This window comes from Cryptomeria japonica, chromosome 8, assembly GCF_030272615.1.
Source record: "Cryptomeria japonica chromosome 8, Sugi_1.0, whole genome shotgun sequence".
NCBI classification, from domain to species: Eukaryota; Viridiplantae; Streptophyta; class Pinopsida; order Cupressales; family Cupressaceae; genus Cryptomeria; species Cryptomeria japonica.
Genome location: NC_081412.1, coordinates 653744234 through 653768203, shown reverse-complemented (window position 1 = coordinate 653768203; position 23970 = coordinate 653744234). Strand labels below are relative to the sequence as shown.

The window sequence follows — 23970 nt, the reverse complement described above, 5'->3', positions numbered from 1 at the left end:
CTTGACAATAACACAAACATGGGCTCCCCTTGAATAAGATATGAATTGTTTATGCTTAGCACTAATAATTTTGCTTCATTACAAAACTTTGGATGCTTAGTTTATAGACCAATAACCTACTAAAGAATGTTTTTGTTAAACAAGATTTCATTCAATAGAACCAAAACCTTCCAAATAACAATTACATATTGAATGCAGTGATATAAATCCCCATCTTTAAAAACAAATAATACTTTAACTATTTAATTTTTCTAATGGTGATTTCATCATGATTGAAATAATAACATTTTGACTACATTAGTTTAAACATATATTTAATTACCCCTAAACATTATTTTCTCTTAAATGAAACTTTGATCACCCTTAAAATATAAAACCATATAAATATTTTAAGATAAATTATTAAATTTTTTTTCAAATTAAAAATAATATTTAAACCTTATTTCATTGAAAAAACACATTTGACAAGAATGTCTTACATTATATTCTGATTTTTACATAATCTATTTTTTTACATTTTTAATAGAAAAAAATTCAAGATGTACATAATTTATTTTTTTATATTTTTAATATAAAAAAATTCAAGATGTACATTTGATTGCATTTATTAATTAATTAACTTAAAAGTAACATTATATCCTGGTTTTCAATTAAGAGTGCATCCGAAGGGCAATGTCTATCGAGCACCCAAAATTTATCATTGATCATGTTTAATAATTAATTGAAAAAGAAAAACTTGTTATATTTTAATTTTTTATGATTTAAAAAACACAGTCAAAAAATGATAAGTCTGCATGCTGCATAGACAATGCCCATGCGAGGTGCTAGATAGATCATACGCGCTGTGACGTCGTATAGGTTTGTTTATTTTATCCACCACAGATTTTATGAAGGGGACATGAGAAAGGCAGGCGGAGCGCGGGAATTCCAGTTCACACAAATTTTGCATTCAGACCAGTTATATTTGGCTATTGCCTAGAAACATGTCTGCACTATCACGGAAGTTTCCTTCTTTCTTGACCAATTCCCTAAGTTTAGCTGGGACCATGCGGACGAATAGACCGCTTTCCCCAGAAACCCCTGGTTGGTTCTCAAGAAATCGGCTATCTGTAGCACCAAAAGTGAAGATTTCATATAGTTGGCTTAGCGATAAGATGGCATCTGGACTTTTCAACAGCGCCAATATCACCAGCAATGATGATGAATGGGGTTTCATCAGCAAAATGAAGGCATCGGCAATTGTACGAAAGGGACACGGCTATTGCCTAGAAGCGTCTGTGCACTGTCACAGAAATTTCCTTCACTAGGGCTTTCTTTACTAGCAAGTTTAGGTGGGATACTACCGACGACTACCTTACCCTCTCTTTTTTTCGGTGCAGAAACCTCTGTTTGTTCCGAAGAAATTGGCTTTACTTAGCTCTAAAGGATGGCATCGGGACTCTCCAAAGGGGAACGCAGAAAATGATTCGGCAAAAAGGTACGCTAGAACTATTTTTATGCAAAATCTGTGTATTCTGTATGACTTTTTCCAGCACCCTTTCCAGCTTTGAATATTTCTGGTGGATAAAAATAGATTAATCTGGAGGAAATATTTTCAAAACAGTTTAAGTAGGGGAAGAGTATTGACAGTGGATATAGTTAATTTGAGATATGTAGAATTTTTGAATTGGATTTTTACAATTTTTTTGGTGTCTTTGTATACGACTTAACTATTTATAACTAAGGTTATGGCTTTTGGGTAGTAATGATGCATGCTGTGGGATCAGTTATGCACACAAGGGTCGAAAAGTACACATTTCAAAGTGTCACTGGATACCTACGTACAGATGTTCCAATAACCGTCAACTCAAAATTGACAGTATTTGTGGACAAATGCCCCAGTAATTGTGCACAAATGTCCCCGTAGTGGTGCACAAATGGGTCAATTATGGATCAAAAAAGGTTAAAAAAGCTAAAAAATGATCGGCTATTAGTGCATGTGAAACTTATTAATGAGCTTTTCACTATCATTTTTCTGGCTCCTTCAAAATTAATCATTGGGGGTTGGATGTAATAACCCTTGGGGCAATTTTATATCAGATTTACAAATTTCTAATAACCCAATTTAGATCTTCAATTTGCAACCAATCAGTGAAATCGGGTATGCCAAAAATTGCATTGATGATTTTATAAACACTTAAAATCCTCATAAAAACATAAGATGAAGATTCTGTAGAAATTTTGGCATTATAATAACATGCAAAATATGTTTGTGACAGTCTACAAATCTGCCATGAAGCATTACAAAATAAACTCCAAGAATGGAGCTCAAAGTTCCACAAATCCACTCTAAAATCGAAAATACTTTCCAAACTCCGCACACTTTCCAAAATAGCAAGATGCATAGAAATAAATGTCTAACAACAGACAAAAACAGCAGTATATGCTGTTATTACCAACAAACAAATCTGAAAATGAACTATGAAACTACTACACACTAACTATTACAACCTCTGCCAACGGAACACACATAAAGTCTCTTTGAAGCACTATTGCAACCCCTGAATGTGATTGTCACTGGAGACTTATAAACACACTACCTCCAAGCCTCTATCACCTTGGTTTATTAGTTTGAAAGATTATTCCTTTAATGGTTTCTCAGCCTCTCAAGAAGAACAACAAAACTCTCTTAAAATCATAAGATAGAATGAAATCCAAAACAAGTCGAAATCACTATAAAAGGCACAATATTCAAAAAACACTTTTGGGCGCAAAAATCTCCATACCAAAGAGGAGGGAATCTTGCATTTCAAAAGTTGCAACCGCCTTTCCAAAAATGCGTCTCCACTTCCACCACTTGAATGGAAATTGCTATTTTATCCAACTTCTTCATTTGACCTCATGAAGACTAATAACTGCTAATTTTGAGATTCTCCAAACCCCCTTGCCATTTTTGGCTCCAATTAATTTAAAATGCCATTTAATAATTTGAGATTAAAATCTGATTTGATTTTTTCTCCACTTAGAACATTATTTCCCAAATTGTTTGCAGGACTTTGACTTATTAATTTTGGACAAACTGACCTACTATAAATAGTAAGTTTTATTTTTGAAAAAGGGACATGACATTGGATGTACAAGAGTGATTGGTTAATGGAACGCAATCCACTATTGGTGCTCTTCCTCAAGGTTAGAGAATTAGAGAATGTTATATGAAATAAAAGAAGAGTCATCATATTTTTTAATGAGCTTTTCACTATCATTTTTCTGGGTCCTTTAAAATTAGTAATTGAAAAATTCAATTGACAAAAAGCTATCCACTATTAAAACTATATCCACTACAATATTCTTCCTATAACAATTTATTGATTATTTGTTACTATATTACGTTAATTAGCTATAAGAATTAATCTTAAACTAAATAAATGCAAGGGACCAAAGATGTTGCCAAACGTGCCCAGATCCACATTATCAATCGCTAAGGTACCCAAAAAAAATGGTTATTAGGCATAATCTCTATGTAATATACGTCTTTGAGTACCCTTTACAACACCGCTTTAGATTTGTACAACTGTGAAGCAGGAAATAATTGAATTTTTTATATATTTTTTAAATTGTATTAAGCTAAAAAATATTACAAACCATCAAAAGACAGAGCAAAGCGGATCTCCCAAACCAGCTCTAAGGATATAGAGAGTAACGGGCTATGACAGGCAAAAGAAAGCTGAGCATGGCAGAAATACAGAAGTATTTTTTTTATTGGGAAGTGAAAATATGATATCTTGTTATTTTATTATATTAACTAGTACTAGTATCTTAAGAAGGTGTAATTGTTATGTCAATAGTAAAATATACATATCTTTTCTTAAAAAAAAATACAAATTTTATAGTATAATAATTAATGTGACAAAAATCAAGATGTTGACCAATTTTTTTAAGAAGAAAAAAAAAAATTGAATTATATTTTTTGAAAGGTAAAACAATCTGTAAATACAATGGAGGAAGATTCAACCTAAAATGTGAACGATCCATTACATCACATAGAGCAAGTTTCTTCATGAAGTGAAGTAACCTGCAAAATATGACAAATGTGCCAGACTAACATTGACAGAGTCCAAACAAAAGAATCCTTCAAGAGAAACAAAAGGATCCTTCAAAAGAATTAAGAATGTTTAACAATGATCCAATAAGATGAATCTCAATAGATTTGGATAAGTTAGCAAAGTAATGCCTACCCCCATACCATATGACATATGCAATAGAAAACTGTAAAAAACTTCAAATCTAATCCATACAATATAAGCTCTAACAAAAATTAATCACATTTTGAGATCATTAAAACACTTTCTAAAGATCAACATGTTGTACAGTAGAGATTGTACAAGTGTATCATAACCCAATCTAAAAAAAAGTCTACTGATATATAGGATCAGCTGTAGGGAGATTGGTTAGTTAATCACATTTAAAAAAAAAAATTACTTTCGGAAGGTAGTGCAATATTTTTTCTGCAAACTTTGTGCATTTTGTCTCAACAGAATCGTTGATGGCACACCACAATTGGTGCAGAGTCTTGAGGTAAATCAGAGTCTTGAGGTAAATCACTTGACATGGTTTCAATTAATTTTTTTTTTTGGAATTCGTATGGGACCACATCATTTTTTTTGTTGTATTTTATTTATTAAAAAATATTTCTATTTTTATCTGTTAAATGAATGCGTCGGTTATGTGATTATTATTATTATTTTTTTTTAAGATAATATTATAGTGCCTAGTATTTTTATTCCTATCTATTTCTTCACTTAGGGATATTTGAACTGTGAAATGAATTTTGCAATTATTTTGTGGTTATAATTTTTTGTTTATTTTGTTTCCTTGGTTTTGAGGTTATTTTGTCATAAGTTTTCAGATAGAATTATTTAGTATTAAATGGATACCAGCTACTGTTGTTTCTTAAATGCAAGCTTTCTAGAGGTATTTTACATAAAGTGAATATCAGATCATATTCATATGTTAAACTTAATCCATTCGAAGAACCTTATATATTGTACAAAATGTTTCTTTGCAGTTATGTGCCATTATCGTGGCACTTGTACTTTAAAGACAAAATTTTACAAACAAATTAGTAGAATAAATGACAAACAACTTGTTTTTCAGATGGATTCATCCTTTCACATTGTTGATTACATGGTTAGGGCTTGGTGGTATGATTAGGTACCATTACGCATTTGATATTAATATATTATTTTCTAAAATCATCTGTCTATATTACAACAACAAAAACAGGGGTTCTTCATTTGAGAGATCATCAACAAAAACAGAGTTACTACATTTAAGAGATCATCTTCCTACAAACAAATAGACCTAGCATCTTTTCTTTTGTTTTAATTTGCAATGATTTGACACCCTCTTAGAAACAATTCTAGACATGGTTGTGTCTGGCGCAGACTTCCATAACTGCAAAGAAGAATTCTCTTCTGAAAAATTGATTCTAAGTCTTCAATATGAAACAAGGGCTGTAAGCAGCGAAGTTCCTGCCTAGGGGCAGAAAGTATTTGCATGTTTGTCACGAGTAATAAGAAAATAAATAAATTAAAAATATTTTGCTAATGCAAAATGAGTACCTTAAAATTTCAATTTACACCAAGAAAAAGAAAGTTCAAGTAATTACAATGGTAAAGAACACCAATATCTTGATCATTCACATGTGCCAAATGCATTTCATATGTACCAAATGCATTTCATAACTACTGACAAAATGTAGATGACTACAAGACTGGAAATAAAGTGGGAGTAATTTTTATTACTAATTTAACAGTTTTTGGGAATTTTAAACAGTGCAGTCAATGGCCAAGCATTTGATAGTTATGTCTACCTGCATCCACAAGCAATTCTCATAGGTGCAGATTATTTTCTAATTTTGGTATATGTTTGCATAGATGTTCTAATACTTCATTATTGGGTGTTATTACTGAAAAGTTTAAAACAGATGCAACATATAAGGAAAGCTCTGCAATTGTAGAAACTTCAGCAATATTTAGGGAAATCATTTCGAGAATGCAAAAAGAATTCAAAAAGAACAAATACCTTTGCCATACGATACAACGGATACAGAATGCATGCAACTTTAGCTTCACCATACATGTGCAACCTGCACTGGTGAGTTCAATAGTATAAGCTGAAGAAAACATATAATAAGTGATGTTAACACATATGGTGATTTAGAACAAAATTATGACAACTTTAGCTTCATCATACATGGGCAACCTGCATGTGTAACAATTCAATCTAACCACTTAGTGGTGAGTTCAATAGTATAAGCTAAAGAAAACATATAATAAGTGATGTTAATACATATGGTGATTGAATGTAAGTGAATTGCAAACAATGACAACATGAGAAGAGCATGATAAGAAAATAAGAACAATAATCAATGAAGGAAAGCAACAACAACACAATCACTTTATCTATTAAAAATAAATTCGCTAGAAATGTGTTATAGAACTTCTCAGCCATACTTATTAGCGCTTGAAGCCTGCTAAAAGCTAAGAATAGAAATAAGAATGTCAAACATAACATTTTTTCCCTAAACTGAATATTAAACAAAAATATTTCACATTAATGACTTTAAACTAAATCACATACGATAAAGTTCCATAGCTTCTTGTGGGGGCTGTCTGTGTATGATGGAGCGATGCAAAATTAGATAGCCGTGGAATGTCTAAAGGAACCTTGATGCACAGTGACTTTGACTAGGTAATGTGGGGAGCTTAATGCATTTGGGGTATCCTGCATTGCATCCCTTAAACACATCAGAATTTTCATGGCTCTATTTGTACACCACAACCCTAATAGGATATTAGATCTGCAATTGTTTCTGAAAATCTTATAGGAAACTGTGAACCACTCTGAAAGCCTCTGCCAGCCGTGTGCAATACAAATAAGAGATTGCCAAAATATCACCCACCAAAATTTCTACTAAAAATTGAGCAACTTTCTTGATGCTACATATTGAAAATAAAACTATACAAAACTGTCTCGCAAGTTCATTGGCTGAAAAAGACAAGATTAATCACCGTTTACTACTGAAGCCTCCGCTATAGTTTCCTGCAGGCAGGAACTGACAAAAAAAAATTGTCTTTTGTGGTCTCCATTCATCCAGATTTCTTCTTCTAGTGTTGTTTTCCATTGCAAGACTATAAAGTGTCTCCTATAATGTGCTTTTTATGCAGCTTATGCATGTGAACCTTAGCTTCTTTAATCTTATCTGGAGTGATGAGCTCCAATAGAAAAGTAAGCATTTTGACTTTTAGTCTTCTCTAATTTGACACTATACAACCATTAATCGTATTTCATTAAAACAGAAAGGTTACTATTAGTCCATCTTCAGTCTCTCCAAATGGGCCTCAAAAACTCTATTTACATTTAGAAAATCACTGTGTAATAACCCTATGGTTTCTTTCTGGTTTAAGGATTGGGTTCTTTAACATAAGTCAGATTTGTGACACATCAACAGAATTCAATGAACCGATGGTGAGTAGAAAAAGAGAGAAACACCGGCTCACTCTTAACAAGGGAATGCATTTACAACAACAAACTGATTTAGATTTCTAATAAAAAGTTTCGGTTTGGAATCGAAGTGTAACTGCCCAAGAAAGTAAATAATACATAAATAATAAGATTTACATCGTTTTAAAGCAATAACATGTTTCTTAGTCCTCATGAGGTGGCTGTTATGGCAATCCTTTGTTTACATCCTTCGATAATGGCAACTCAACTTGGTAGGGGATGATCGCTTTGTACTGAGACAATGACAACTTGAAATTTCTTATATTGCTAATGTGCCCAGATCTGGGCAACCAATTGAAGCTAATCGCTTCTCCTTTGAATAGGGTTTGAGGGTCAGCAGGGTGGCGTTCTGAATTAGGCAGGTTTGTCTTCTGAATCCTTCATTTTAGTTGCCCTTCAAACTGTTAATCCTCAACCTTAGAACCGCTCTAATAGTTGGTTTTATTGCAGATCTAATATTACTGTTGTTCCACCCTTTTCTGAAGTTTTTAATGTTGAGATCTTGCTGTTTGCTGGCTGCACCTGGTCACTCTGCAGATCACCCTTTTTGCACGGCATTTTGTCAAACAATTCACGTGCTATGTTTATGCTTCCACACTTTGCCTACATACCCACAACAGCACTTGCAACTGGAACATCTGATAAAAATCCAATTTCGATTATGGCTTGATGGATGTCTATACCCTGTCTTGAATCCCCCATTCTAGCACAGGCTGAAAAGACGCTGGCAAAGGTTGTGGAATCTGGCTTTACATCTGTCTATTGCATTTGATTAAAAGTTTCCAAGGCATTCTCAGCATATCCATTTTGTGCATATCCTGCACTAATGGCATTCCATGAAAGCACATCTCTTTCAGGCATAAATTTGAAAATCTTTAAACCCTTATTAAGAAGACCATTTCGTGCACATCTGGCAACCATGGCAATCCAGGAGATCACATTTCTCCGAGGTATATTGTCGAACAGTTCTCGTGCTGCGTGTATGCATTCGCACTTTGCATACATGTCTCTCAGACCACTTGCAGTTACAACATCTGACAAATATCGCTTATACTCTGATGGATTTTCATGCCCTCTTGCAAAATGCAAACCTACTGATAAGGTCGGCGCGATCACGGGCAACATCATCTTTACCGCAATGGAAGAAATTTTACGGGCATGGCAAAAAAACTCTGCTCTCCTGCGTGAGACATTGGGTTAATTAGTCCTCCGCGATAAAGTTTTTATATCATCTTATATTTATCGTTATAAGAGTTAATTTTTATTTATGAAAGGATAAAAAAACTAGTTTGGTCTTTTTCTTTTAATAACTTAAAAATTATAATAAATTAGAAAATATATGAAATACTAAATAAAAATAAGAGACTATAAAGGAAAAAGTTGTTAGTTATAAGATTTTATTGATTAATATTTTGGTTAATTTTTAGTTTGAAATTGGTTGTTAATTCTAAATGTCAAAGGTTTATTTGGAAAGGAACTCTTAAATATTAATTAAGATAATGTACATATCTTAGGTTTCTAATTAATGTCTCCCAAAGTTGTTGATTGAGGCAATAAACCTAATTGCACAGATTTGTAGATTAAACATAGCAAGTGGCAATATGGCGACTCTTTGGCTTGCTAATATCTAATATTTATGATGATATATGATAGATTCTTATTGTGGATGTCAATTCTTCTTCCTTCTAATATGACGATATTTCTACATTTTCTTTTTAAATTTCAATTTTTTTTACTACTTTTTGGTCTTTTACTCTTTTACTTAATTGATGACTTTCTTTCATTATCCCCTTATTCCTCCTTTCACTTCAACTTATGTTTACTAATATGATTCTATTAAAAAACCTTTTATCATTATATTCCCTTTCATTCCTAATCCAATTTTCCCTTCTGTTACTTGTGAGACTCATTGACTTATACATTTGTTGATATTTATTTCACATTCCTTCCATGCTTCCTTTTTGTGCTTCTTTCTTCTCTGGATTTCAATCATTAAACTTCTCTTCAGTTTATATGCCCCTCTTTCTACCCTCGTCAATATTTATTGAATCTTGTCCTTACTATTTACATTGGCGTGGTCTTGTTTATCTGAGTAGAGAGGTAAGTCCTTTGCCAAATGTTTTCAGTTGGCACACCAAATTTACCTCTAATACTCGGCTTGGTTGGATATGATGCACCCTGGAAAATTTCAATTATTAATCTCCAATTGATAAAATCTCTTGCATGTTGTTAGATGTCCACTTTAAACCTCAATGTTAAGTAGATTAAATGAGTACAACACCTTTGTCACTATCTTATCACGCCACACCTTAACATTCGTTCATCATTAACAACAATTAACATTGTGGATCTGCACGGCCACACAAATCTCTTTACCTTTTGAAAATAAATTGAGAATATGAATTGAATAGTTAACCTAGAAGGCCATAATTGGGATACATGCTTGTAATGGTGAAAACTAGGGTTTTACTAATGTAATAAAACCACTAACATTGCTTAAGGACCATTACATGGAAAGAGGGAGGGACCTAATAGATCTAGGCTTAATCCCTCTTAGGAAGAAAGCTCTAAAATATTGATTAGGTTCTCCTCTATTAGGGTTTTATTTCCTTTTTCTAAGTTGAATTGTAAAAATATTGAAATTAGGGTAAATGGGTGAATATTGAAGAGATCTAGCATCAACAATGAGTTACAATCATCGTACAAAGCCACAAACCTAGATTTGGTCTAAGGAATATGATTAAGATCTGCTCCTCGAAATTTGGTTTGAATTGTTGGGATTGTGGTGGTGGTCACCTTGGTCCTCCTAACTTTTCGTTGTCCAAATGGGAACTTGTTAATCTCTGTGAATCCTGTCATTCCTTTGAAACATAGCTTTGTACCTGTTCTTGTACACAGTGAAAAGGGGAAATGCCTAATTCAAACCTCGGTTTAGGAATTAACCTTGAATGAATAAATTCAAATACTGAAATAAATACTGGAAATATATTCCTCAGATCTGCATTTGTTGATGATGATGCTTTGCTTCTTGAATGTAATCACACATGTTGTATGAAGTGTCATGAACATGAAAAAACCCTAATCACACACACATGCTTGCATATGAATGATGTAATTATGCTCCACGATGGTTGAATGAAGAATATGCAGCCTTGAAGATCTTTGAAAATGCTTGATAATGAATGCTTCACAGATGCAAAAATGATTTAGGTCGAATGTAGACGAAGACTTAGAATTGATAGATGAAATTAGGTTGATCAAATGTTTGTATATAGGGGTGTCTAGGTAAATTACCAATTAAGCCGACCTCCAATGGTCATGCGAAGCCACAAAGATGAATTCCTGTTGGAGAGATATGACCCCTACCCTAATTCAAATTTGGGCCCCATTGAGAGGGACCATGGCGTTTAGAAGGGACCAAAATGAAGCCTCAAGGAGATGGGTACCCCACCAGGGAATCCATCAATGGGTGTTCATGGTATCAAAACTGGAGAATAGACACAAAATGGACCTAGATAGGTGATGAGAATAGGACACACTAAAGTAGGGGCATAAACATGGGGTGTAAATTGGCCTGGTGACAATTTACGACGCTACATTTAGCCCCCACTTTAACGGGAGTATGAGCCTATGCAAATACTTGTAGCAAAGTAGATGAAAGAGATGAAATAGAGGAGCAACTAGGAGCACAATCACAAGGAGTGAAGACATCAATAAATTCAAAGAACCAAGCCCCCAATCTTAGGATATTAACTCAAACACATGCAAGGGCACACAAAACAAAACAAAAACAAAAAAAAGACAAACAAAGACAAAAGATAAAAGGACACACAACACACAAAAACTAAAAACCATAAACAAGACCTCAAGTCAACTAGCCGAAGAGATTTCAATATCAAAATGTCTCAACCACTAATATCACTCTTGAAAATGCCATCTCAAGAACACAAGCGATTACATAAAAAGAGCAAGAGCACGCATCATCTGTTAACTACAAATAGAAAAGCATGGATACACATTCTAGATGTGCTTTTATAAGTGAACCATGAGAAGAAAGAGAGAAAGCATGGATACACATTCTAGATGTGTTTTTCTAGGCGATCCATGTTAGGGAGGAGAGTAGGAATAGTCTAGCTATGTTTTTCTAGTTTTGCTCATCCTCGTACATGTGTGCAAGTGTGTATGGTTTTAGGTGTTAAGCATCTCATATAAGAGTTTCTTTTCTCTAGTTCCGAGCATGCAACAACCTGTGTAAGACATCAAATGAAAATGCAAATGTGTGTCTAGTATGGGGAACATCTCGTGTAAGAGTTTTTTTGCTTTGGTTTCGAGAATGTGTAACCCCGTGTAAGACAAATATATGCTTGGTTTTGAGGACATCTCGTGTAAGAGTTTGTTTGCTTTGGTTTCGAGATTGTGTACCCGGTATAAGATCGTATATATCAGTGCTACGTTTGGTTTCAGGCATGAAGCATCTTGTCTAAGAGTTTGTTTTCTTTTGTTTCGAGAATGAACACCTCATTTAAGACATGCAAAAATATGGTACACTATAGTACAAAGAGGGCAATATGCATGCCCCCTTAAGATGCCAACACAACCATATGTTGACGTCTTAAGGAAGCTAGAAAGAAGGATGCCCACCTTCAACACCAAGGAGATATCCTTTATGCAACAATGTTCATAAATCCAAGCTAAAGAGGCAATACTCTTACAAGCAAGGATAAGATAGTTGAAAAATAGATATCTTGCAACAAGTGTAACGAGGATCATTGGAGGAGAAGAGGTCTTTTCTCAAAAGACATCTACCTCCAAGAGGAGTTTCTTGAACAAGCATAACATCATCCACCAAAAGAGGGGAAGGAGAATAAGAATGCATACCTTCCACCTATTGCTAGGTGAAAGAGATTCTTAATGAAGAATGATACACTTTTGACCCAAAGAGGGATTTGTTTATAATAGATTTACATTGGCAAGTTTAAAAGAGATTGTAGTCAAGGATACACACCTCTTGCATAAGAGAGAATTCTTGATCAAACAACAACTTCACACAAGGAATGGCATCAAATCATAAGCAAACACCACTCAACAAAGGAAGAGTGGATCCTTAGAAAGGATAAGAGAGATCAATGCCCCCCAAGTGTAAGGATAATGAGAAGAATTACACAACCTCTAAGGAGAGATTAGACATAAGCAAATGCACAATATACTCACATGAAGAAATATTCAATGCAAGAAAAGACATAAAGATATGTAAAATGCAACTCTAAAGAAGAGACAATCTTTAAAGAGAAAGAGAGAATTTAGATGAAGGATCACAAACTTCCCTAAGGAGAGATTAATCATAAGTGAGATACCATTCCATTCAAGAAAGGACATCAAAACATGAAAAATGCAACCCCTAAAGGGAACAATGAAACCTTGGATAGAGAGAAGAAATAAGATGATATTCTTGCCCCTCAAGTATAGAGGCAATAATGAACCATGTTGCTGCCCCAAGATGTTTGTAATTGAAAAAAAGCATCACCTCTTATGACAAAGAGCGCCCAATTAAGTTAACTACTAGTGTCACAGGGTGAGGAGCAACATGAAGGAAGGATGAAGTTCTAAGGCACTACCTCTTCACCAAGGAAGAGTGCGAGATCTGTTGTAAGAGCTATGAAAACTCATCATATAGGTTTTTAACAAATTTTTTAAAGGCTTTACATTTTCCAAGAGAATGAGAGTAACTATGATGAAAAAGATAATGTGCATCACCCTCCTTATTCTTAGAATTGTGATCAATTTTAATAAAAGGAAAGACAATATTCTTATGATACTTTAATCTCCAAAAGATTCTAGTAGCTAATTTCTCTTGGCCATCAATATTAGGTCTTGTCTCTTGGGATTTAGGATAAGGTTTGTTAGAAGAAGATGGATTGCCATCTATTATTTTAATAGTTCCATTATCAACTAATTCTTGTATACTTTTTTGAAAGTCTAGACAATCATTGGCATGATGGCCATGAGTTTGATGATATGAACAAAAAGGAGTGTTCGAAGAAGAAGTACCCTTTAGATGGACAATAGGTTCTATGTCTTACAAGATAATTTTGAAGTTTTGAATTCTAAGGAGATCTTCCATAAGTGAATCATGATAATGACCTAGACCTCCAGTATTACTTTGTGTAGGAGGGTTTATAGGGACTCTAATTCCTTGTTCAAATTTTCCAAGTCATTGTCATCTAAAACCTTGTTTTGGTTTTGATATCATGTTATAGCCCTTCTTATAAGAATGTTTCAATTGAGGAATATTATAATGAATCTCTTTAAAATTTGTATTGTAAGTGTATTTAGAAGGAACAAAGGGAAAAGTAGATGAAGAAGGAATATGGAGATTTTTCTTTATATCATCATGCATATCATCTTTGATAGGTGGGGAAGAAACATCCTTATCATCTAAGTGCTCATCTTTACTTAATGTTATGTGGGGAGATAGATTTCATAACATCATCTTCTCTACAAATGTTTTTATGGTTAAGATAGGCTCTAGGAGAACAAGGGGGATCTAGAGAGATTGAAACACCAATATTTTGACCTTGCCCCCCTTTTGCTAGGGTATGTGTATGAGAAGAAGATGGTGACATGTTTTTCTTCAATGCTTGCTCTCCATTAGAGAGATCATTAATAGGTGTATTAGCTCTTTCTTCATTTACATTAGATACCCTAGGAGAGGTACAAGTATTAGGTTTCTCATTAGCATCTCTAGGATTACGATCTGCAAAAGATTTTATGTGATCTACACATGTAATGCATTTTCCTAAAAATATTGCTATAAAACAAGCATCATAGATAAAAGATTTGAGATTTAATTGATTAATAGGAAGCAATTTGGAAATTCTAAAAATGCAATATGCGAAAGTGCTATGAATTAAAAGAAGCAATGCGAAGTGAAAGAAGCCATTATCCAATACATGATTATGATAAATATAATTGAAAAGTAATGTAATCATATGCGAAATGACAAATAAATTAGATCTATTAAGTGCCATTATGAATGCCTAAGATCAGATCTGAAAATAAAAGTTACAAATTATACAACCCACAAATCAAATTAACCAAAATAAATTAGGGTTTTTGTGAATTCAACCTCTAAACTTATGTAATTTGATTAAAAATAAGAATTATGAATGCAAATTTAAAAATTAAAATGCCCACAAATCATATCTAATCAGAAATAGTGGTGTAAGGAGTCGTGTTCACTAAAATGTGATGGTAAAAATTAGGGTTTCACTAATGTAATAAAACCATTAATTTTGCTTAAAGACCATTGCATTGAAAGAGGGAGGGAACTAATAGATCTAGGCTTAATCCCTCTTAGGAAGAAGCTTTGAAATATTGATTAGGTTCACCTCTGTTAGGGGTTTATTCTCTCTTTCTAAGTTGAATTGTGAAAATGTTGAAATTAGGGTAAATGGGTGAATATTGAAGAGATCAAGCATAAACAGTGAGTTATAGTCGTCACACGGAGCCACAAACTTGGATCCGGTCTAAAAAATATGACTAGGATATGCTCTCCAAAATTCAGCTTGAATTGTCAGGACCATGGAAGTCGCGTTAGTCCTCCTAACTTTTCACTGTCCAAAGGGTAACCTATTCATCTCTATGAATCTTGTCGTTCCTCCGAAGCACAACTTTGTACTTGTTCTTGCACATAGTGAAAAGGGAAAAAATGTTGGGAATAGGGATTTTCCTAAGTCAAACCTCACTTTAGGAATTAACCTTGAATGAATAAATGCAAATACTGAAATAAATACTAGAAAGATATACCTTAGATATGCAATTGTTGATGACGATCCTTTTCTTTTTGAATGTAATTACATATGTTGTATGAAATGGCATGGACATGACAAAACCGTAATCACACACACATGCTTGCATATGAATGATGTAATTTTGCCCCACGATGGTTGAATGAAGAATATGTAGCATCAAAGATCTCCGAAAATGCTTGATAATGAATGGTTCACAGATGCAAGAGTGCTTTAGGTTGAATGTAGATGGAGACTTAGAATTGATAGATGAAATTAGATTGATCAAGTGCCTTTATATAGGGGTGTCTAGGTAAATTATTGATTAGGCCAACCTCCAACGGTCATGTGGAGCCACAAAGATGAATTGCTACTAGAGGGATACAACTTCTGCCCTTATTCAAATTTGGGCCCCATTGAGAGGGACCATGGTGCCATGGTTCTTCTGCAGAAGGGGCCAAAATGAAGCCCTAGGGAGAGGGTTATCCCACCAGGGAATCCAACAATGGGTGTTCATGGCATCAAAATTGGAGAATAGACACAAAACAAACCTATATAGGTGATGAGAATAGGACATGCTCAACTAGGGGCACACACATGAGGAGTAAATTGGTCTAATGACAATTTACGACGCTACAATACCTAGTTACAATTGAGGCTTTGTAGACTCATATAAAATGGTACTAGCATCTTAAGAGAAATGACAACTTTACATTCTTTGGACAATTTGAATTTAAGGTAAGGTTTTATGGAGGGAGATTTAAAACATTTAAGTGGGTTTTTTGAGATTTTTAAGGAATATTTTAGAGTTGGTGGTCTCATGAATTTACTAATGTAGTTTAGCTTAAAAGTTTATGCTCCAAGATTTAAGGAAGTCAATGACTCATGAACAATTCTAGGAATAAAAAATAAACTTTAGAGGAAGATAGGTAAAATCATATTTGTTCATTATTATATTATTATACTGTAATTAATATTAAATGTATGAAAAATAATTATATTATTCTTTTTTAATTTTATATTATTTTTATTATAAGATTAGTATATTATTTTTTATATTTATATATTTCTATTAAACTCTTGACCAAAGCTTTTTGTTTGCGTGTTTCGTTTTGTGCTCTTTGTTTGTTTTTGGTTTGGCTAAGTGTTTTGGAGTCCATCTTTATTTCTTAGTTGTCATGTTGACTCCTTTGATTCAAATGGTTTCTTCTTGCAACCGATTGTTGACAGTTATGGATATTGGGGGAAAATCGGTGTTTGGAAAGGTGGAAGAAAAGAGGGGAGAGACTAATTGGATGGGGGTATGTTTTGGGTAGACACAATGATTTGGGAGAAAAGGTTTTGTTGATTTCGATCCATAGAGGGATGGGGTTGTAGAGCCGAGTTTGGTCTAATAGAGTAAAGCACAGGAAGGGGAGTGATTGGTCAAGCATGGGTTCCATGTTTTTGAATGCATTTCATTTGTTTTCTTTGTATCACAGAAATAGACCAACATTAGAAAGTTGGAAATAAACAAGCAAAAGGCGTTTGAGCTCAGATCTTTGAAAGGTTTCAAAGCATAATCACTCGAACAAAGAGAGACCAAACTCATGTAATCGGGTAGAATAACCACAACTAAGCATAGGTTGTGTCAATTTTGATTTGTAATATTTGAATAGAGATTAACAATCGAATAAATTCAATTTTCTCTTTAGCATTGCTGAAATAAAATGAACAATGAGTGTTGGTCCCATTGATTTGTTGATTATCTCCTAACAAACAATGTGTGAATGATCACTTCTTTGTTTATCCCAAACGTATTGACAATGTTTTGTTGTTACAAGTGCGGTTGCTGTTGCACCAAAAGATTGACCTGTTAATGCCCGATTCAACCACTAGACTTATAGAATCCACAGGAGGCGGTTAAGCCATGTCACAAACCCGAGCACTGCACTGCACAACACAAGGAGACCAAGGGCACACACCTGGCAACAATCCCCCCCCAGCGCAAGCGAGGGGTTTGAACCTGTGACCAAGCTCTGATACCACTTGTTACAAGTGCGGTTGCCGTTGCACCAAAAGATCGACCTGTTAATGTCCGATACAACCACTAGACTTATAGAATCCACAGGAGGCGGTTAAGCCATGTCACAAACCCGAGCGCTGTGCTGCACAACACAAGGAGACCAAGGGCACACACCTTGCAGCATTTCTAAGTTCCTAAAGCTCTTGTGCGTAGATGTTAATGCCATTTCTGTTAATATTGATAATGGAGATAGTTTGTGGTATTTAGACGTAGGTTGTCATCATTTTGGTATCAAATATATAAGAGACTGAGAATGTGAGGGATTTCTCAGAATGCTACCGAGAAGAATGTAAAAAGGAGGTGCTAGATGAGGACATGATGAAGGGGTTATCGAGATATTATAGAATATTATGACTTTTTGGACGCCATGGAGCAAGTCTGGAGGAGAGGAGCAACAACAAATGATGTTAGTGATGTTAAGGAAGAAGAGGAGCCTCAGGTGATTGATAATGGTCTTGCAGAGCTAGAAGGAGTTGAAAAGTGATTAATAAAAGGGGTCATGGGTGTTAGAGCCGAGCTAAGGATAGAGGTTCCCACCTATTCTAGAAGCCTCAATGGAGAGGAACTTAGTGATTATCAATGACCTAATAAAGTACTTTGAGCAAAAAGGAACTTTGCAAAAGAAAGAAGAGCGAAGTTTTCCTGTACAAGATTCAAAGACCACGTTGTTATGTTGTAAGATTATGTTCAGTTTGAAAGACAAAAGAAGAATAAGGAGAAGATAAGTTCTTCGGATAGGATGTTTGCTAAACTGAAGGCTAAGTTCCTTTCCAGAGATTACCAAACCAATCTTTTTCAAAAGATTACAAAAACTCAAGCAAAAGGAGAAGTTTGGTAAAAGAGTATACAAAAGAGTTTTACAAACTAGTGATTAGATTACACCATAGTGAAGAGGTGATGCAGGAGCATCCCCAATTCATGGCAATCTTGCATCAACCAAAAATATTTCCTTTCTGTTTTGCTTTTTGTTTGTAGTTTCAACATTTCTTTCTGTGTGTCCTAGATTTGGCTCACCGAAACTTGTGGAGTTGGATTTTACTTGAAGAGTTGACCATCTTCCTTATTTCCAAACCGTGGAGCATTTGAATCATTTTTCGACCAGTTATTGATGAATACTAAGAGGGGGGGGTGAATTAGTATGCCAAAAATCTTTGCACTTAAACACTTTGCAAGACTGACAGTAAACCGGTAAAACAATTTAGCAAACAAACCAGTTAACAAACATGGAAACCAAATAGCTAATAATGCATTCACCCACAGAAGCACAAACACCATAACAGGAGATTTTGACGTGGAAACCCAAATGGGAAAAACCACGGTGAGATGGAACTCACAAGTAAGTATCTGCAAAATAGAAACCGGATCGGTTAAGGTTTTACAACGTTCTTTACTAGAACAGATCCTGTTAGGAATCTCAATCTCTGTTAGGAGATAAGTCCGATTAAAGACTACCTTGCTAGAGGATTTTAGATCCACAGATGTGAACCACCTTGTTAGAGGATTTACAAGAGGCTTTTGGGCCTACCCGGTTAAGGGCTACAGACTTATCGAAGATGTGAGTAATCAACAAGTGAGTGATCTAGCAAATAACACAAATTGCTTGGTTAGATCCTTGATAGCTCGATCTTAATGCATTACAGCATTACTTTAGTCTTCTACACATTCATACTCTCTCTAACTCTTCAGCGACCTTGAACCCTAGCAACAACATCAACCTCAACAACAACAATAACAACAACAACCTTAGAACCCTAGACATGATGTCCTTATAAAGGAATTTGATTTCATGTCGGTCCAATAGGATTACAATACAATTTCCTAGGTTCAATGCATCTGGTCATATTTGGTAACACGACACAAAATGCACCGCCAGAGAGTCAGCACCGTCAAACGATCGGTGGATGGTAACTCATCACAAAATGCCGGTTGGTAACTCATCACAAAGTATTATCAGTTCATACAAAATACCGGTTGCCGGTTTGTCAAGAATGAAGATTGGTAAAAATGTGTTATGCCGCTTTAATCCCTCGTACCGCTTGGTATCCACGAACCGCTTAGGGTCGACATGCTGCTTCAGATCGGTAAACACATTCTGTAAAACATCAATAGTCTAAAGACTATAATACAACATACCGGTTGTGCTCTAACTCACACATATAAAGAGGATCTTAATGCAAGTATGTGTCCATCAATGACAATCACAACATGAACATAAAAAATGCCAACAATCTCCCCCTTTGACATTGATGGCAACACTTAGGAAAATAAAATTTTGACATCTAAGTGTTTTACAACAAAAACATGCCATTAGCAAAATCGCTCCCCCTAAGCATATACACTATCCCTTTAACAATACGATGTATAACAATTTTGCATATACAGCATAAACATTGAGATATCAGAGCATATATCACAAAATTTTAAATCCAGATACTTCTCCCCTATACTTCTCCAAAATAGATAGAGTACTTCTCCCCCTTTGCCAACAATGACAAAGTACCGCTGAACAACCCTGTTTCCATTTGATATTAAAATAATAAAAGTTTATGACAACAAGGAATAATACTTGTCAAAAACAGATTTATAGTCCTGCAATAATTGTTTCATCGATAGAGACCAGGACTCAAGTAGGGAGGTGGCTACTTCTTTCTCTGTTTGCATCTGGGAGACCTGTTCTTCCATGGCATCAACTGTGCTCATCTCCTGTGTAACTGTCAAGGCATCCAGGTTCAGATAACACTTCTGAAGAATTTGCAGACGTGGGAGTAGAACCAGTTGTAGCTCCTGCAAATCTATAGACTGTGTGCTGATCTCTTGCTCCATTTTGGCTGACTGGATGTGAAACCGGTGAATGATTTGCCCATAAGTTGCAAAGGAATCATAAGGCGTCTTGAATGTGCTCATGTAGGACTGTAAGTCTGTTTGAAGCTTTTGCTTTTGAGCTAGCACATCATCATAGAACAGATGGGGTTGACAGATTTTGCTAAGTAGCAAATTCCCTTCATCTAGAGCGTCCCTTATATCCTTTTGTTCTTTCTTCAGTTCAGTCCGGAGCTCATTCAACTTCTTCACCAGAGCTATATTAAGAGCTTTTTGATGCTCCTTCTTGACATTAGCCTCTGCTGCCTCTTCAAAGCTCTGCACCTGATCATCTACTACTGTGCATAGGAGCTTAAGTCTAGCTAGTGATGAATCGGTGTTTGGAAGATTTGTACTGGGTATCAAACCGGTAAGCGTATCCACAGTTGCTTGGATTACATCCTGTTCCTTCTTCCGTCAAATGATTTCAAGGCACTCTTGAGCTACCTTGATGCTCTGCATTAGCTCCGTTTCACTTGTAGATTGGAGATCTATAGGACTGGTGAGATCAGTTGGTTTAGCTTGACTCCCGGTTGCCTTTGGAGTCTCCATTTGGGTGCTCTTCGCCACTTCTCCTGTCTTGTCCTCTTTCGCTTTCTTCTTCTCCACTTCTCTCCTCTTCTCTACTTCCTTGTCCTCCTCAACCTTTTTCTTTTCTGCTTCCTTTTTCTTCTCTTGTTCCTTATCTTCTTGTTCCTTCTTTTTCCTCTCTGCTTCCTTCTTCTTCTTTTCCTCTTCATCTTTCTTCTTTTTCTCCTCTTCATCCTTTTTCTTCTTTTCTTCTTCTTCTTCCTTCTTCTTCTTCTCCTCTTCATCTTTCTTCTTTTTCTCTTCTTCATCCTTTTTCTTCTTTTCTTCTTCTTCCTTTTTTCGCATCTCTTCTTCTTCCTTTTTCCGCTTCTCTTCTTCGTCCTTCTTCCTATTCTCTTCTTCATCCTTCTTCTTCTGCTTGGCCTCTTCCTTTGCCGCTTCCTGTCTGTCCTTGGCTTTCTTCTCCTGTTCAGCCTATTGCTCTTGTCCTGTTGCCTCATATGGTATTTCCTGAGTAACATCTTCTCCATCCAGGGCATCGACATCAATAGTGTCGACCGGTTCATCAACCGGATTTCCTTCATCATCAAGTACTTCACCCGGTTTGGATATAACCGGTTCTTTCTCAGCTTGCCGGTTGGCTTCAACCACTCGATGCATCTTCAAAGCATCTAGAGCACGAGTGTGTGTATCCTAGAGCACTTCCTTACCTTTTCCTTCCAGTAACAGGAGTCTTCTTCTTCTCATGAAGAAAAGACCTTTGTATTTGTTCATTACATCGAACAGTTCCGAATTTGATACATCAGGAAAATGTTCAGCAAATTTTTTTTTCTCTCATTTCCTGTTCCTGCTCTATGGCAATGCGCCATTTATTGTCTAAGGACTTATACAAAGAATCCGGTGTTTCAGATCTAATTTCTGAAGGGGACCGGTCATTAACACATAAATATTGAATTATTTCTTTTTCCACTGCCTCCTTTTCATCATCATTAAAGTCATCAAAATAATCAATTAAATCATTCAATACTTTTCTCCTAATGTTTTTGATAGTTCTTTGACAATGTGTCAAAGGTTTGTAGGAGGAGATATCAATATTTACTGGTGCAGATGATGTCGGTTCATTCTTTGTCTTCTTTCTTGTCTATCTCGCCTTCTTGGGTTGCTCCTCAGACACAGTTTCTTTTGAGTCCGGAGAGTTGCTTTTTGTCTTCCTTTTCCTTTCGAAGACTTTAGTCGGTGCTGCTTCCAATTTCTTTTTGGCTGGTGACCGCTTGGTCACTTTTGGAGTTGCAGTAGTAACCGGTGCTGATGCTGCAGGCACTGCCTTTGCCTTCTTTACTGCAGGTTCTTTTCCTTTCTTCGCAGAGGGTTCCTCGACCGGTGTAACCCTTTCCAGATAGGTTCCGATCCTCTTTGCCTTAGGATCAAGAGGTGAGGCAATAAGGGTAGAGGCATACCCTTCCAACATATCGTACATCACCTCATAGCCCATTGGCTCAACTTCTTCCTGTCTAGGCTCAACAACCTCCATTATGCATTGATCCACCTTGATGGTGAAACAGATATCGTCCTCATATTTCTTGACGATGTCACCTGATATTCTCATTCTTTGGCTCATTTTTCGTCTGAACTCATCAAAATACTTGTTCAAAACTTCAGGATAACCGGTTCCCACTGCTTGCAAACTTTCCTTTATCTGTTTGGTATTCGGTTGGTCCGCAGACCATTGAATGTCTCCCACTCCTGGGAAGTATCCTTGAAAGTAAAAGAACAACCCAACCAATAGTTGTCCAAACTTGAATCTCAGTGCATTATCTTGTTTGATTGATTTCAGGTTCAATAGGAGTTGCCTCTGCATACCGGTGCATAGGTCAAATGATGCATCCTCCTTTATCATCCGGTAAGCGACATTTACCGCTGCAGCAGATATAGAGTTAATTCTGTTGGCTGAGAACGTCCAGTAACCAATCACCATACATGCATACTTCACCAGATCATCCTTGATTGAATTGACTGTCATGCCACGTGAGTCACTCACTGAATCGGTGAGCTTGGACATTTCAGTTTTGCTAACCGTCCTTAGGGCTGGCACATCCCCTGTATTGCAGAAACCGGTGACTACATGAACTGCCTGCGGCGTGATATCATGCGTCCTCTCCAGGTACATCTTGTCATCGTGGACTCGGCTCAAAATGATCCTTATGTGATCCTCTATAAAATCTTCCAGGAAGTAGACAACATTATGGAGTTTCTTCTTCTCCAAAATATTATACTCCGGTTTGATTTTCTTATCCTTGCCACAAAACAAATCTAACTGGGAGTGGATAGCTAGAGACCCTAGGTCTTCAATCTTGCAGTCTATGTAGTCATAAATTCCCTCTTCTACTATCACACCAGCTGGAACTTGTGATAGAGCATTATACTTGGACTTTCATTGAATAAAACTTTCAGACTCAATGGATGCACTAGAACTAGTATGAGATGCGGAAGCCATGATAGAAACTTTAAGAACTTCGAGAAATACCTTTTTAAAAACACGTGAATTTAGGGCTTTCCGATTCTCCTTCACTCCACACTTCGTCGGTTGCTAAATTACCGCTTTGAGTTCTCCATTTGACCGTTTGCAATTTGAGTTTGAATCTCCTTCGCGGTTTGTCAATTTCTCAAGATCTCAGCTCAAATCGCCTTTTCGTCGCTCTGCTCTTTGAAAAACTTTTCTTCGCTCAAAAACAGATAGTGAGAAATGATTTGAAAAATGCCTTTAAACATATCTCTCACCTACCGCCATTAATGCTCCTTTATTAGGGCGTAAACCCTAATTTGCCTTTTTACCGTTTCCGATCTTCTGCCAAGCGACAGGTATCACATACCGGTTAAGGTCTTTTACCGATGTTAACTAGGGGTACGAGACATTTAACCGTTTGCTCCCCCTAAGCTTTTCTGAGGCTTAGTTTGCCGGTTCCGATATTTCCACACTAGGTGCAGAAACCGATTCCTCTTGTAACACTACTGGTTTCTTCTTCCAGGTTTTGTTCATATCCAGGTGCTCTCCAAGGTCCATTGTTCATGTTTCCATTCTTCCTTTTGCATGTCGTCCTTTTCCACTTTGGTAGCATGGAGTTGAGCAGTTAGGGCATTGATCTCTTGTTTCAGCTTGGAGATCTCATGATCTCTTTCTTTCAC

The 23970-nt window shown here is 35.8% G+C and overlaps 1 protein-coding gene across 1 annotated transcript in view; it reads left to right on the top strand.

Annotated features, from left to right (window-relative positions):
• The first annotated feature begins 819 nt into the window (after nucleotides 1-819).
• Nucleotides 820-23970, top strand: part of LOC131069251 (disease resistance protein Roq1-like) — a 66334-nt gene continuing 43183 nt past the window's right edge. The window contains exons 1-2 of the mRNA XM_058004616.2: nucleotides 820-1241; nucleotides 1380-1477. Of these exons, the coding sequence (XP_057860599.2) occupies nucleotides 1462-1477 (16 nt within the window). The 5' untranslated portion in view covers nucleotides 820-1241; nucleotides 1380-1461. The remainder of the gene's footprint in view (nucleotides 1242-1379; nucleotides 1478-23970) is intronic.